Below are 16,739 nucleotides of genomic sequence, written 5' to 3' on the forward strand. Positions count from 1 at the left end.
GATGCACACACAATCTCTCAAAGCGCAGAACACATATTTTGAAATGACGAACCACACACATGACAAGCTACATACATGTGACGAACTTCGCATCGTGCGCTTCAAAAAAAATGTCACCAGCCGTCACTGATAGGTATGTACAATAGGTAGAGCATTGTGCATTGCATTTGCAATGCAAAGGTCACTGGTTTGATCGACATGCATAAATGTAATACAGTATATGCAGCTTTGAAAAGTTAACTCAATTAACTTTGACATAAAAAACCCTGTAAAAGTTTTAGTACTATCTTTTATCTTTTATGATCATGCCCTGCTTGTCCCATTCACACACATGCCAAAAAACCATGGGAAATAGGTTTTGAATAACAATTAAAATTTCAATTTCAAAACATCATAGATCCACAGCTAATTTAGCCTGCTGGGTACCAACCTGTTAGACAAGTGTTGGTTTTAAATCAGTTATTCATTTGCAAGTACAGAACGTTTTAACTTCAAACTTTCAAACGAAATAACTGCATGTAATGTATTTTTAAGAAGGTTTTGGCACCCCACACTGTCACACTCCATTACCATTCTAAAACGCACCAAATGAGGCTTAACCAGTTTTTATTCTGAACAATATAAATATGTTGTTTGGATCATGAGCATGTCCTGAGGTTATAAAGGCAATGCATACAGAGAATGACCGTTTTTGGGAGCTGTAGTGTATAACACCAAACATCCATATTGGATATAGTATGTAAACAGAAATGATTACTAGGGACTCAGGAAAGGACAAATTATTGCCTAAACAAGGCCTGATGTTTGAACCATGAGCCATGCTAGTTTTAAGGTGCCACACACATGCACAAATGCACCACAAACACACACATACACACATTGGGCCTCATTTATGAAATGCGAGCAGAGCGATTTTGTGTGTAAATCATTTTGTGAAGTGGTTCTGAAGTAAATGTTTGGATTCATAAAAATGTACATATTTAAAAAAAATTAAAGTTACACCTGCTCCCTACTAAGTGTAAATGGTGCTTAATGCGGTAGAGGCGTCAAGCGTGAGTGATTTCAATGTTAAGTCAATGTAAAGATGCGTTGAAACGCGTCTGGCGGTCTCGTGGCGCGAATGAGGTGTTTAGCGCGGCGCGTTAGATACGATTCCGCCTCATTCACGCGGGTAACGGTAACGGGCAAGTTGAAAAATCTGAACTTTGGTGGAAAAACGCACTGCGTTAAACAATCAGGAGCTTGCTCTAGTAGTGACGTGATTACAAGAAGTGAGCAGAGTCGCAGAAGCCCCTCCCATGACGCGAATTTCCGCCTGACCCCTCGTTCAGACAGCCAGCGATGTTATCGCTGTGTGTCGCTCGTCTCTTTCAATGAAGCGTTTCTAAATCTGCTTGTCATAAACAAATGAGTACGACTCCACTGCTTCATTCTCATTGGTAGTCGCTCCCGAAATTCGCTCAGCATTTGCATAGTAAACTTTTCTTAACTTTCTCGCGTCGCTGGACACGCCCATACGGTCGCCAATGGTCACTTTCGCTCGTGTCGCCGGAAGTCGCCAGGTTTCCATTGAAATTAATGAGATTGCGTCGCTCTGCTACTGCTTGTCGTTGGCTGTCTGAATGGGGTGTGAAGGTCTCAGTGACTAGAATTTCACGCACGAACGAAGCGACTACACTTAAAATGTGTTCAACTACGTGCGGTAGACGGGAATTTGAGTCACAGTTAATATTCAAGCGTTCTGTAAATTGATAACACTGCATTTTGATGATCTATGTATAATAATGACATTTCATGAGTTATATTGCCCGGTCTTCTTTTTTAATTTTTACTCTTTAACTTTTGAGAAAAACACAAAGCTCATCACTGTCCTTTTTTACACAGCCGTCCAATCACAGTAGAGGAGGGCCGTGACAGACACTACATTGACCAACTATCATTGTACAACTCAACAATGGAGAAGTTAATATTAATGGGTACTGTATTTAATAATTTTCTTCATCATAATAAGATACTAGTAACATGCAACTGTCATTGGATATTACACAAAAAACGCGTCTCCAGGCTAATGCGCAGTGCTTCCAAAGCGCTCTCAAGTGTCACCATGCTGGTTGTTTTCAGAAGAGCACCAATTATTATTTCAGGTTGCTTAACATGCTTTGGTGGACACCGTTGAGTTTATTTGTATGTACAGTATGTAGCCTATTAGTCTCTTATGCATTTATGCAATTTATTATAGCCAAACCAGAGAATGGAGTCCAGAGGATTACAGCATTCCTAGAAACGTAATTTGTGTAGCTGTAGTGTATAGGCGGGGATTATGCTAATTGTGAATGAGCATGCATGCGCGCCCTGTTTACAAATGATTGGAATTCATTAACATACACACATTTTACTATCAAATCTGACGTTTACGAAATATTTGTGAATCCAGAGAAAAGGTTTCACGAAGGACTGTTTAAAGCGGAATTCATGAATGAGGCCCATTATTCTAATACACACATACACAAATGAAATGTAAACCACAGTTAAGTCATTTTCCGGAGTGAAGTATTCTGTCTGTTCTGTAAAAACCTACACTGTGCTGCATATTTTTTACCTAATGCCAAACCATATAATACAAGCACACATTTACTATCAGTTTTTACCATTCAATCTCACTTTGCACACATTCATACACCTAAATTATACTTTGTTGTGCATTTATAAACAATAATAAACTGTTACACATCATGCAGTTACACCCTCCAAAAAAAATAGCCACGCCTCGGGTTCTACTGAAACATGCCGAAATGTTTATTCAGTAAAAATCACAGTGTTTTTCAAAATTTGAAACAATTCAATCTGACACACACGCACAACTATAAGAAAAACACAAAAACAATTAAAATTCCATTCCATTAAAGTTGTATGAAGTTAAAAATCTGTCTGGCACCTTTAGTAAGTATCTAGTGACAGTGAATGCCTGTGTATATCAGTTTGAGGTCTTATGTGCTGGTTGTATGGTTCAGTTTAAGAGGGGAGGGGGTTCAGGGAGCAAAGCGGGCGGGCGGGGAGAGGGACAGAAAACAGAGGCAGGTAAAATAGCCCTCTCTCACCTCTGTTCCTGGTGTATGACGCATCATCCATACAAACTCTAGCACCGCCATGAAGATGGCCACCAGAAGACCACACACCAGCACCACGAAAATCCCACCAATGTTCTCCATGCCTAGACCTGCAAAAAAAAAACACCGGAGAAGCACTGGTATCACAGGAGGCGCAATGATATTACGAAGTGCCCGAAAATAGTCCCCTGTTATTGAAAGTTACCAAGGGGACTACTTTCAGGCGCTGCGTTATTATTACGCCTGCTGCAGCCATGTTACGGCAGCAAAGTCCTTGATTATTACGCCAGAATGAGAGTATAGTTCCTAGCCATATCTGCCTAGAAAATTGCAACTTTTAATTTTCTGTCCGCCTTGGTACACGATGTAACTACAGAAGAGTGAAGTTTTAAAAAAGGGAAAAATATCAAAACTATTTGGTTATTTTTGAGCACGATGCTAATGGTCCAATCAGATTCAATGGATTGTGCTAAGCTATGCTAAAAGTGGTACCGCCAGACCCGGAGATCGGCTGGAATGGATTCCAAAACGGTAAAAATCAAATGCTTAACTCTAGGGGAGGTGGAAATGGTCCCTTTAATTCAAGAAAAAATTGTTTACACCATTTGCAAATTTTTTTGCTTGTTTTAAGCACAAATTCACTCAAATTTGATATTTTTGGTCTAAAAGCTATACTTTTCTTTTTGCCCATCAAGAAAATGCATCCTAACTTAAGAATTTTTTGATATTTGTACTAAAAACAAGACAAAAATACTAAGAAAGTAATTTTTGCAGTCTATGGCATTTTCACCGCAAAGGGGTTCAATCCTAGGGAACACACATCCAGGTACTGATAAAATCAATGGCTTGAATGCACTGTAGGTCACTTTGGATAAAAGCGTTTGTCAAATGTCTTAATGTAGGTAAGGTGTTTCACCTTTGGCTCGATGGTCCTCCTCTTTTGGACACTTGCCACCATCCCACCATTTCCTCTTAAGTATCTCTAAGCGGTTATCCTCTTGTAGTTTAAGTATGGCCAGATCAAACTCATCTCTGTAGACCGAGCCTGAACAACCAAAAATATCCATCTTAGAGCTGAATATATCACAACCCCCCCCCCCCCCCATTCATTTAGCTTATTGTAAACTAAACAACTGTCCCATTCATCATGTCGATTAACCCGTCCTCTATTGGACTCTTCTGCATAGCTTGGCTAAAATCAATTTCAGTGTAATTTACATGCAGTCAATGGATTCCTTTTAATCTCGGCTAGCACAGATCCATGCATACATTTCTATGCAGATTTTACAAACTGAACTTGCAACCTAAAGCAGAGTTGGAAGTCATCTAATACAAGTCTATTAAAATGATCAAAGTCCACATATAAAGCCTTTAGTGAGTGCTTTGGCTCTCTCTCCTACCCAGAGGCATGCCAATGCCATAGCCTTTGGTATCGAGCAGGCCTCCGATCTGGGTGAGATTGCAGTTGCGCTGGCGATAATACTCATTCATGGTGCTCTCCAGTAGGTAGGCGTAATTGGAGTTGAGAACTCTTGCGATGCCCTCCTCTGTGCTCTTCACAAATACACTGGGCTGCTTGGAGTACATGAAGTTCCACATGCGTTGGTATGTCTGGTAGCGTGAGTTCTAACCGGAAACAGGACATAAAATATTAGATTTCGTATTCCTGTTCCTTAAACAAAACATAAATCAAACATAGAGGTACATTTGAAATGTCATTTTATTGTGATTTACTGTTACATAAAACCATCTTATATAATGCAAAGAACATTTTGTGAAAATATAACCTTGATATATTTAATATATTGACCAAGTAAGGTCATGTCAAAGATTGAAATTAAAGGGTAAATAAATTTTGGTCCAAAAATTAGGACTTTATTCAGCATTGTCTTCTCTAACGTGTCTGTTGTGAAGTGCATGCGCGAGACTAAAGTCATGTGACTGTGGTGACGTGGATGACGTGTTATCCTCAGACATGTTTGCAAAGTTTTATTTTTTTACTTATAGCGTGTATCTCCCTTAGACTGTAAACGAAGCACGGGCGCCCCAAAAAAAAGCTGGGGGGCACCAGATAACACGTCAGCCGCGTAACTGCAGTCACATGACTTTAGAAGAGAAGACAATGCTGAATAAAGTCGTAAGTTTTGTTATTTTTGGACCAAAATGTATTTTCGATGCTTCAACACATTCTAACTGACCCACTGATGTCACATGGACTACTTTGATGATGTTTTTATTACCTTTCTGGACATGGACAGTAAACCGTACGTATTTTCAGAAAGCTGTCGGACTAAATATAAAACATCTTAAACTGTGTTCTGAAGATGAATGTAGGTCTTACGAGTTTGGAACGACATGAGGGTGAGTCACTAATGACATTATTTTCACTTTTGGGTGAATTATCCCTTGTGAAATTAGTGATTTAAATCAAACATTGATGCTGAATTATTAAACCTTAGCCTGGACGGGGTCACAAATAGTTTTGCAATATCGCAAATATAAATATATATATATATATATATATATATATATATATATATATATATATATATATATATCAAAATGCCATTCTCAAAATGCTACACAGCTCTATAAGTTCATTAAATATGCCCCTAAAGTTTGCTTCCTTATACACACAAAAAGCAAACAGGCCACCTCTGCTACTTGCTTCTTAACTCGCAGCCAATGGTCCTGACAGCCAATCACTAGAGCTTTGCGGACGCAAGACTGATTGCATTAACCAAAGACCTGGTGGTTCATAAGCTGACAGTTTGACGCGCTGATGTGTTGCGTTATATCGCATATGCCTGCGCCTGCTGGGGGGCCGGGTCAAAAAAATCAACCCCTCCGATGCATTAAAGAGTCTGATTTAGTCTGGTCAGCCCTCTGGAGAGGAAGAGATATCGAAGGGCATTGATATTAAGACAGCAAACAGATAAATCCGACAGCAGGGAAGAGCACTGGTATCATGGTCAATAAACTTGCTGACAGGACATTGATTTGTGAGGGTGTTTGGAACTTCCTTGTATCCGTATGAAGGTATATTTGGTGCAAAACAACTGCACACCTGTGACAGTGGAATTTGTATTTGTAGAGATTACCCACACATGTGTATCAGTAAATTTGAAGTCACAGATGAAGAGTTGCAAACTTGTAGATTTTTTTTCTTTCCCTCAAATACAACACAACAGTTACACATTCACAAATCCTTCAGTGCAGCTGCACAAATCCCATTTTACAAATCACAGATTAAGAAACTCACAAGTTCACATTTTTTGCTACAATTGGTGCAGTAAATATGGTGCAAAACCTATTTGAACACCTGCATCAAAGTATGTGAAGTCACACACAAGTTTTGTACATTCGCAAAATCAGTTTGTGCATCTGTGCGATGAGAGTTGCATGTGTGTAAAAAAATGTTTTCACAAATATTTTTTTATTTTTGAAATATTTTCTAGCACAAACACAAGTACATAAATACAACTGCTTGAATCTGCTGCTACGAGTTTCAAACACTCTTTTTCGTGTGCTCTCTGTTTTGCACCAAATATCTCGAGATAAATGGTGCGAAAGTGATTTGTATACCTGTAGGCTACGGGGAGCACTGTTCAGCACTGCCCACCAGGTGGCGCCCGACACTCACTGAAGCAGAGTTTATTAATTACCAGCAATGTTTCAGCAAGGTAAATCGCCTTTATCAAGGTATTATTTTCACCAAGTGGAGAACAATATAAATGGGAGTGCTAATTATACACAGATGAAGGTAATTACATACAATATTCCAATGATTCATTAGTAAACAAAATATAAGTTCCATAAATCTCAAACCATCAATATAAGTAGATTAAAAAATACAAGCAGCAAATACACACATAGGCCTACATTTAACTAAGATACATGCTTTTTCTTCTAATATACTAATTTGGATGATTATTTCTGTCTTTTTGAATCGGGTAACTGAACAACTAAATTGTTTTTATTATTATCTAAACAGTTGTTCTGATTTCTTAACATTTACCCTGGATGCTAACCCAAATCAAATCAGCTTTTTAGACTTGTGGGTAGCTTGTAATTTTTTACATTGGGATCCGATTAAAAAACCTACAGCTCGTCATACACTATTGAGAGTGGATTCTTATTGTCATGAGCAGGGCCGTACAGAGGATTTTATAAATACCAAGGTCCATATGTATTTTTCTAATAGCAATTGCACAAACAAAAGAAACATTTAAAATCCTTACATTTTACCTGCAAAAAAGAGTTAGACCCTGTAAAGTGAAACAATCACACTAACATAAGCACGCTAAAATACTTACCTGTTCCCTTAAAGAAAGAAGAGTTAACTCAAAAGAAAACTAGAAACAAATAGCTTAAAAATAGTTAAAGCAACTGTTCTAAAAGAGCTGATTAAAATTTAATAGACCGGTCTAAGAACAAAACTAACCAGAATAAACCCATACTTAAACCAGTTAAATCCATTTATACTTATTTAAATAAGAAAAGATTAAATATAAAGGATTTAAAATTATTTATTATACATATCGTACTGTAAATATTTATTGATTATTTATTGACATACATCTTTTACTATAAACATTTATTGATTATTTATTGATTTACATTGATTATTTATTGACACATCTTTTACTGTAAATATTTATTGATTATTTATTGATCTAAATTTTGTACGGTAAACATTTATTGATATATTTATTGAATCATCTATATTGATATATTTATCTAATTATTCTATTTATCTTACTAACTTACCTATTCCATTTGTATTCCTGTTCAGTAAACTGCTAATTAATTTATATAAGTTTTCATGTCTCATGTGTCTTTTCTAATATAACATACACCACTCAACGAACCTAGAACTGGTCCAGTAGCATAGTTATTACGATTGCAGTGACATAAGTGCTACAACTGCATTTTGTTTAACTTAATCATCCTATAACTTCATTATTGTATATAGGAATTGAGAGGGTATTTTCATCTAGAAGGTGAGGTGAGTTGGACCAATTTTTACTTAGACAGGAGGCCTTTTAGGTATATTAAAGCCTATTAGGTATATGTAGGCCTATGTGTGTATTTGCTGCTTGTATTTTTTAATCTACTTATATTGATGGTTTGAGATTTATGGAACTTATATTTTGTTTACTAATGAATCATTGGAATATTGTATGTAATTACCTTCATCTGTGTATAATTAGCACTCCCATTTATATTGTTCTCCACTTGGTGAAAATAATACCTTGATAAAGGCAATTTACCTTGCTGAAACATTGCTGGTAATTAATAAACTCTGCTTCAGTGAGTGTCGGGCGCCACCTGGTGGGAAGTGCTGAACATAGCCTACAGGTATACAAATAACTTTCGCACCACTTATCTCGAGATAATTGGTGCAAAACAGAGAGCACACGAAAAAGAGTGTTTGAAACTTGAAGCAGCAGATTCAAGCAGTAGTATTTATGTACTTGTGTTTGTGCTAGAAAATATTTCAAAAATAAAAAAAAATTTGTGAAAAATTTTTTTTACACACATGCAACTCTCATCGCACAGATGCACAAACTGATTTGCGAATGTACAAAATTTGTGTGTGACTTCACATACTTTGATGCAGGTGTTCAAGTAGGTTTTGCACCATATTTACTGCAGCAATTGTAGCAAAAAATGTGAACTTGTGAGTTTCGTAATCTGTGATTTGTAAAATGGGATTTGTGCAGCTGCACTGAAGGATTTGTGAATGTGTAACTGTTGTGTTGTATTTGAGGGAAAGAAAAAAAATCTACAAGTTTGCAACTCTTCATCTGTGACTTCAAATTTACTGATACACATGTGTGGATAATCTCTACAAATACAAATTCCACTGTCACAGGTGTGCAGTTGTTTTGCACCAAATATACCTTCATATATCCGTCCTTGGAGGACTCACCTGGAAGAAGGTCATGGTGGAGCCACCGTGCATGGTGCCGTATTCAATGGCGGTCTGGTCAGCCAGATCATCCACAGACTCGATGGGCACCTCCATCCTCTGTACGGTGAGAAAGGCTGCCAGGTTGGCTGTGTACGAAGAGATGATGATCAAGGTGAAGGCCCACCTGGAACGACATGCCAGCTTTAGACACAAGGCACAGAATAGAGAAGCGGCGCTGACCCCGACATCAAAGAGACTTCTGAGCTACTGTGAGCTCTGCATCTGAATGAGAAGTTGAAAGACTTCTCTGAATACGGCATCCATCCTGAATACTCAAAAATAGCTTTCTTTCATTTTTCACTGACCTCTGCGTGTTGCATCCGATAAGGCCTACATAAATGACAGTACAATAGCGCACCAGAAAAACAGAGTGCAAGTGAGAGCAGTGTGTATGACTTTTATCTACTATACACAGCTGAAGACAGTAAGATCAGAGTAGTCAAAATCTTTGATGAGATAAAGTAGTATAAAAGAAACTGTGATTCTTAACTAGTTTGATTTCCGAGTTCAAATATGTTTAAATTAAAGCAAAGATTATAGATAACACAGTTCGGTTACAGAAATGCAAGCGCAGTAGCTGTAGCTTAAAAAAGTTTTTTTAGATTAAGAAACCAAATACTGAAGGTCGGGGAACCATGGCCGCTTTGAATGTCAAGGAGCGCCCAAGAGTCCATATGACTAATCATGTTGGGCTTTATGCCGTGTCATTTTCAGGGGCGTGGAAATGTCTCCACAATTACATACCATTACGCAACCATCATTAATTCACAAACGTCTCTAAAGTTTATAACAACAATGGCAAATACGTTAAAATATCTCTTTTAGATTCCATCAAATGCTTCAAGCAAAACACATTTTTAAAGACTTTAAGCCATGAACCTTGCATACTTTAAAAAATGCAGCGTTTATTCGATATTGATGAAGCATTGTCACCAATGTAAACATGACAGCTTTTTTCTTCAACCAGAAGACTTTGTGCTGTTTCCTGGCGGACCGTTAAAGTCGCCATGAAAGGGAAGTATTGATTCCCTTATTTTCCACAGGGTGACGTGTATCCGAGTGAAACCAGCTTCTGAATTGAAATAAGGCAGGGCTGGATTTGAATTTGTCCATCGAGATCTGATTGGATAATTTGTAGTTGGGTCGTGTTGCTAATTGCTAATCGCAGCGATCTTCTCCCAGACCCCGCCCAACTGGCATACCATATGAGTGGAAGTAAAGAGAGATCAGTTTGAGGAGGGGAGGAGATTTGCGTTTTTGATAAAAGATTATGAGAGTACTTGAATTTTTAAAGAATAATGAAGCTCACAGATAAGTCATTTATAAAAAAATACCACAAAATTCCAAAACAAATGACAGTTTTTCATTTTATTTTCATGGCGACTTTAAAGAGCACAACACACACATCTCCTGGAAATCCTATATAATTAAACCAATCAGAGGATGAGTTAAGTGTGCCATACGCATCAGACGTCCAGCCAATGGTCCATGGGCATGATGTTTGAGGCTCAAGGTTGAATTATAGTCTATATAGTGTATTATAGTGTACAAAGGGCCCGCGTACAGGGCGCGTGACGCAATCAGAAGAGTGTGCGAGGGTTGTACACACCCTACCGGATTTATTAAACCCTGTGTACATTGTACGCATTGGTTGCACATGCGCATGCGCCTTCAGGAGAATAGTATGTAGCCCAGGAGGTCCATTGCATTTTGTCACAATGCGCATGCGTCGAATGTTTGTGTACACATACAAGTCAAATAACCTATACCTTGTGTGCATGTATGTTCACAAACACGTACAAAACGACTTAAAACTAACCCTAAAGTGACTTTAATTAATTGTTGTATGACAGTGGATCTCAAAACTTTTGTTGTGCGTCCCCCTTGTGTAGGGTACATCCCTTCATGCCCCCCCACAAGAAAATTCTTGATATAAAACAATCGCAAACTTAGAATTTGAATTAAACAAAACATGTACACTGCAAATATCAGTAAAATATCTAAAAAATATCTTAAATTAAGATATATTTTCCTGAGGAGCAAACAACCCAAGAAAATAAGTCTAGTTTTTAGACCAAAAATATAAGAGAATTTTTCTTGAATTTAGTGTTTAAGAAAAATTTTCATGATTTTTTGCTTACCCCATTGGCAGATTTTTTTGCTTGTTTTATGCACAAAATCACTTAAATTTGATATTTTTGGTCTAAAAACTAGACCTATTTTCTTGTGTCGTTTTGTTCATCAAGAAAAAGCATCTTAATTTAAAGGAGACATATCATGCTAAATCCACTTTCTTGGCTCTTAAATGCATTTTGTTGTATATTTGTAGTGTTTATAAGTACATAAAAGTTGAAATTAGTCTCTTCAGGTGCTTTGTTGATATCTTTATATTCTGTTTTGGTCATATTTTCCAACCGGTTCTGATTTTTCTATTATCTATTACGTTTTTTGAACAATTACGTCACAGTATTTGCAGCGGAACTGCTAAATAAGGACATCGACTTCCAGCCCAACACTACGAGCAATCCGCCATTTTATATTTCTCGCTGCGATATTGTAGTCCAAGCTCAAGGATGCAGAAGTTACGAGAGAGAAGAAATGTACTCACATCTGTGGGTAAAGTCATTTTTGTGTGCCCGAGGCACTTTAAGGATAACTACTTCACCAATCTCCGCCAGTATAAAGAAGGATTTGCCGATAGACTTCGTCTGATTGAGGGGTCAATTACTTCTTTCTTTGGAGACGACGAGCAGAGCACTTCGGTAAGCAGTTTATAACTTAAAGGAAAAAAGTAAAGTACACGGTGGTCATGGTTTAGCAGTGCTGTTTCTCACTCCGAAGGCTGCAGCCTGCGGAGATCGCTTTTGGCCATCAAGCCTGGTTTAAGTTAACTGAGCATCACATTTGCAAGTCATGAGCATATTACAACAACTTACGATTAACTAAGAATAATAGTAAACTTTATAATTGTTAATATTCTGAAATAAGACCGTCTTGATGACGTATGCAGCCTAGATATGCGACCTCCGGAGGCTGCAGCCTCACACCATTGCGATACCTCCATATGAAGACGTTGTTCTGCAGGTTCGTCGTCTTCATTTTCCTCTCAGTCCGTTTCCGACTCTGGCGCGAACATATAAGGCTGGATGGACAAGTCTTCCGTTGTTGACATTTTGTGAATAACGAGTAAATAAAAAGTTTCTGTGCAGCTAGATAATCGTATCTCTGCTATAAAACTACAAAAATGGCCGAACGGGGTGGAGTTTAACCGAGTGTCACCTCTGCAACCTGGAGAGGGGGCAGGGTATGACGTGCATTTAAAAAGACAGTACCAAAACGAGTTGCTCTCAGATGCACATCAGAAAAGGGGTAGAAAGGGGGCCTGTGGGGCTATAATAATGAGGAATTCAGACCCAAGCATTGCAGTTTCGCTTTACATAGACCACAAATAGATTATTTATATGTAAAAAGGACAGATTTAAAAGCATGATATGTCTGCTTTAAGAATTTTTAGAGATTTTTACTTGAAAATCATTTTTGCAGTGTAAAATTTTACAACGTAGTGCAGTTGGTTACGAAAATTAAACATGGTTTTATTGTGGTAAAAGTGTAGTAACCATGGTTTTTTGGTGTATTGACAATTAGCAAAACCATGGTGTTACTACACTAATCATGGTTCAACTGTGGTTTTTGAAAACCATGGTTATTTGTGGTAACCATGGTTTTACTAGAGTAGCCGTGGTTTACGATCTTACCATACTCCACTGACGCAGCGTGTGGACAGGGCTCTTGGTGCAATGGTTGAGCCTTGCTGCATAAACCCTCCCACAGGAAACCAGAAACTGTTACCCAGTGAATACTGGTTAATGAGCAGGCTACAGCGCCCCTTCAGGCAGGGATGAGGATTGTACCACTCGTAGGGTGTTAACCTGTATGCCAGATAAGCATAAAGTAAACATCACATTGCCAGGAACATTTTTACAGTTATAGCAAAGCATTAAGTGAGGCCTAGTTATGATTGAAATGCACTGAACAAAGCAGCACACATCATGAGTTATTCTTTAAAGGTGTGCGACAACCCCACATTACAGCTTTTTTTAAATTATCAACACAATACAGAAATCCTAACACAGATCATAGTTTAATAACAAATGTGCCACAATATGCAATTCATTGAATTGTTTAAAATTATTTAAGAAATGAATTTGTTTAAAGGTGACATTTCACAAGACTTTTTTAAAATGTAAAATAAATCTTTGGTGTTTCAGCTAAAAACAAAACCATATCGATAATTCATTATAATGTGTTAAAATTGCCACTTTGTAGGTGTGAGGAAAAAATTGCGGTTTTGGGTGTGTCCTTTAAAATGCAAATGAGTTAATCTGTGCACTAAATGCCAGTGCCGTCTGCCAGTGGAGATTAAGGGGTGGTATTATCCCCTTCTGACATCACAAGGGGAGCCAAATTTCAATGAGCTATTTTTCATATGCTTTCATATGCAAACCAAGTTACTGGGTTGTTATTATTTTGTAGGTTGATAGAAGCACTGGGGACCCAATTATAGCACTTAAACATGGAAAAAGTCAGATTTTCACGATACGTCCCCTTTTAATGTGATGGGACAGCACTGACTATTACACTAACAAAATGGCCCTGTTTTATATAGAATGCTGGGAAAATCAATATGAAAATGTGAGGATTTCTTTCAGAAATCAATGCAAAGCTAATATAGTATAAAGTTACTAATAATATAAAGCATCTACAAATGCATCCTATAACGGCATCAACCATCAATCTGATTTTATGGTTACAGGTTTCGGCTCAAGGGTATTTGATTGTAATGTTGTTTTAGGACCAATAAAGGATCTTGATCCTTTAACAACAACATTTCACCCAACCGTCCTCCAGCAACCCAATCCTTTTTCATGAAAACAACATGTTTACAGTTATATTTTAGTAGGCCTATGCTGTTCGACATAAACCAGCCTGGATCAGAACTAATGGCAGTTTTCATGTGAATGCAAATTATGTCTGATACGCTATTAGGCTGGTGTTACCTCTAATAAAGTCCTCCAGGTGTCAGTGTGGAGCTGAGTATTTACCTTGCCACCAAAAATAGCACACAGCTGACTGCCAGGTAAGCCAACAACATGAAAAGCCAAACCCCTGGAGAGAACGGATCCAAAAAAGAGAAATACCCCGGTCTTCTTCCCTATAAAACAAGCACAGAGTCAACGTCAAGGCATCGGAACTGGCATCAGAAGATCATTTGGTATCAGTATATAAAGTACTAAATTAAAAGGATTTAGGGAGTTAAAAGCTGCTTTGTTCGTAGCTGACATACAAACAAAGTGCTTGATTTTCTGTCTGCTAACTATTTTGGCAAACTCGGGAGATCCGATACCTGCCGGAACAGAACACGGAGCCGATTCTGTACACAATAGTCAAATCCAATTAGCTCTCCTGGAGGTACATTGACAATCATTGGTCAGCAACAACTTAACAGCCTCTTATCAGGAAGGAACTTGGTGTGAAAAGACGAAGGGCAATCTATTTACACAGCGCATTGTGAATCTGTGAACGGTGGCAGCAATGGATACAGGCACTTTTTACAATGTGGCAAAGCAAATATCAAACATCACACATCATTTAAAGCACTATTTGCCTCGGACCACAAAAACGAAGCTTAATAGGCTGCAGAATGAGTAATTATTTCACTATCTAGCTCGCAGCAGGCTTGAAAATTCATTAATGTGTCTGCAATCATCTCCATATTAGTGCAATTGAACGCCATTGCTGTTGAGCTGGACACAAAAGCTATAATTACAGTGATCATTTGAAGCAGGCCTGTCTTTGTTATATACTGGCACACTATGAAATCATGGTGGAAGCGATTCAAATGTAACCAATCAATCCTTAGGAAGATTTGGTGCAATGGGACAAACTTTATTTGGGACTCATTTAATTGAGCAGATCTTTATGCATCACCATGTTTAGCACCTTTATTTTTTATAAGACTGTACACTGTCATGTCAGCATACATGGTTGCTGCACCCCTGCTAAAAATATAAAAGCCAAAATATTTCTAAACAGTCAACTTCACCCATCGAATCGGTTGTTGTTAGGATCAGTCAAGCATAGTGATCCATTCCTACTCTAACTTAGTGATGCCGGAGTCAAGGGATTGAGAAAATTGGACCGTGCCTAGAGCCTGTATGTGCGAGATGGAGCGTGTGCGCTAGCAATCGTGTGAGATTTGAGGAGATAATTGTATCGTGACTAGGAGCAAGCGGTACTTGCGGATAGAGCTCACAGGGGGGAACTGTAACTGTGCCGCTGGCTCTCTGCAATCCGCTCGAAACTGACTTGTTTACAGCCCCTCTCTAAATTCAATTTTGAGGTTTACACAAAAGCACAATCAACATTATGTACGGCAGAAACGGCACAGAATAGCGAAAATGACAGCTAATGTGTTATTAATGCACGCTTGGCACTTTGGGAGGTGAACACAGGTCATACACACATGAGAACAGCTTGTTTTGCACGCATAACACCCTCGGATGCAAAACTTCTCTTTATTTAACAAATGAGCACCTAGATTTTTCTTCATTTAAAGATAGCGGAGTAGCGGGGGGCAGTTCTTTCTCTACTCGCCTCTATGGTCTCTGTGGTGTTATGTAAGTTCTTGTTTCTGACTTGTTGGCATGAAATAAAAGTTTCTCTCACCAAGACAAGTGCTGCTGCATAAGGCTGTCAAAATAAACTCACAGTGCAGTCGATGCAGAAAGCGGATGGTGACGCTTATAAGGGGGCTTATATCACCTCCCATTCTGCTACAAACCAGCCATTCACACCAGGACTCCTTGTATCTAGTTAACTAGGTCCTCATTAACATTTGCACTACACATTGAATTAAATGAATGCAGAACTGTCAGCACATGTGGAGTAAGGATACAAATCCTAACAAATTTGACAAACGTGCTATGGATTATGCATACAGGTTTTCCTGTAGCTTAATTGGTAAATGCGTTAACAATGCACAGGTCATGACTTTGTTTCCCAGGGAACACACATACTGCTAAAATGCATACGTTGAATGCACTGTAAAGGCCGAAGTATAGTCAATTTTTTAGGTGTACGCAAGGGTCCGCGTACAGTGCCCGTGACACAATTTTCGTCATCATTTCGTCACATACTGTACGCACACAGCTGGATTTTTGAAACCCTGCGTATATTGGTCGCGTATGCGCCTACAGGAGAATGTAGTATGTAGCCCAGAAGCATTGTGTTGCCCGCGCATCTGTTTACACGTAAAAAAAAGATGGACAACGAGACGTCGCCTCCTTCCATTGTAATGAGTTGAAGCCAAAAATGTCTGAACATGATCAGCGCCATGTTAAGTAAAAACGTCAGTTTGGAGCCAGGGCATGCGCAGAAGGAATCGTCCGTGGAGATGATTCATACTTGCTTGACAGTTAAGCTCCACTATATGATGATTGCAAATCGACTGTCCTTTATATTTACACGTTTGGTAGACGCTTTTAACCAAACAGACTTCAAGCTATACATTTTATAGTATTCGTATTCCCTGTGATCGAGCCTTCACACTTTCGAGCTGCTAATGCGATGCTCACCAATTCAGCTACTGGAACACA

The 16,739-nt window shown here is 38.4% G+C and overlaps 2 protein-coding genes across 2 annotated transcripts in view; one reads left to right on the forward strand and one right to left on the reverse strand.

Annotated features, from left to right (window-relative positions):
• The window catches only part of drc12 (dynein regulatory complex subunit 12 homolog), a 45,506-nt gene that overhangs the window by 8,652 nt on the left and 20,115 nt on the right, over positions 1-16,739 (forward strand). The gene's annotated exons all lie outside the window — the stretch shown is intronic.
• The window catches only part of grik4 (glutamate receptor, ionotropic, kainate 4), a 381,199-nt gene that overhangs the window by 2,573 nt on the left and 361,887 nt on the right, over positions 1-16,739 (reverse strand). The window contains exons 15-20 of the mRNA XM_065281202.2: positions 14,187-14,296; positions 12,840-13,013; positions 9,043-9,208; positions 4,508-4,733; positions 4,024-4,152; positions 3,099-3,217 (exon numbers count right to left, since the gene is read on the reverse strand). Of these exons, the coding sequence (XP_065137274.1) occupies positions 3,099-3,217; positions 4,024-4,152; positions 4,508-4,733; positions 9,043-9,208; positions 12,840-13,013; positions 14,187-14,296 (924 nt within the window). The remainder of the gene's footprint in view (positions 1-3,098; positions 3,218-4,023; positions 4,153-4,507; positions 4,734-9,042; positions 9,209-12,839; positions 13,014-14,186; positions 14,297-16,739) is intronic.

The sequence above is a fragment of the Paramisgurnus dabryanus genome, chromosome 8 (assembly GCF_030506205.2).
Source record: "Paramisgurnus dabryanus chromosome 8, PD_genome_1.1, whole genome shotgun sequence".
NCBI lineage: Eukaryota > Metazoa > Chordata > Actinopteri > Cypriniformes > Cobitidae > Paramisgurnus > Paramisgurnus dabryanus.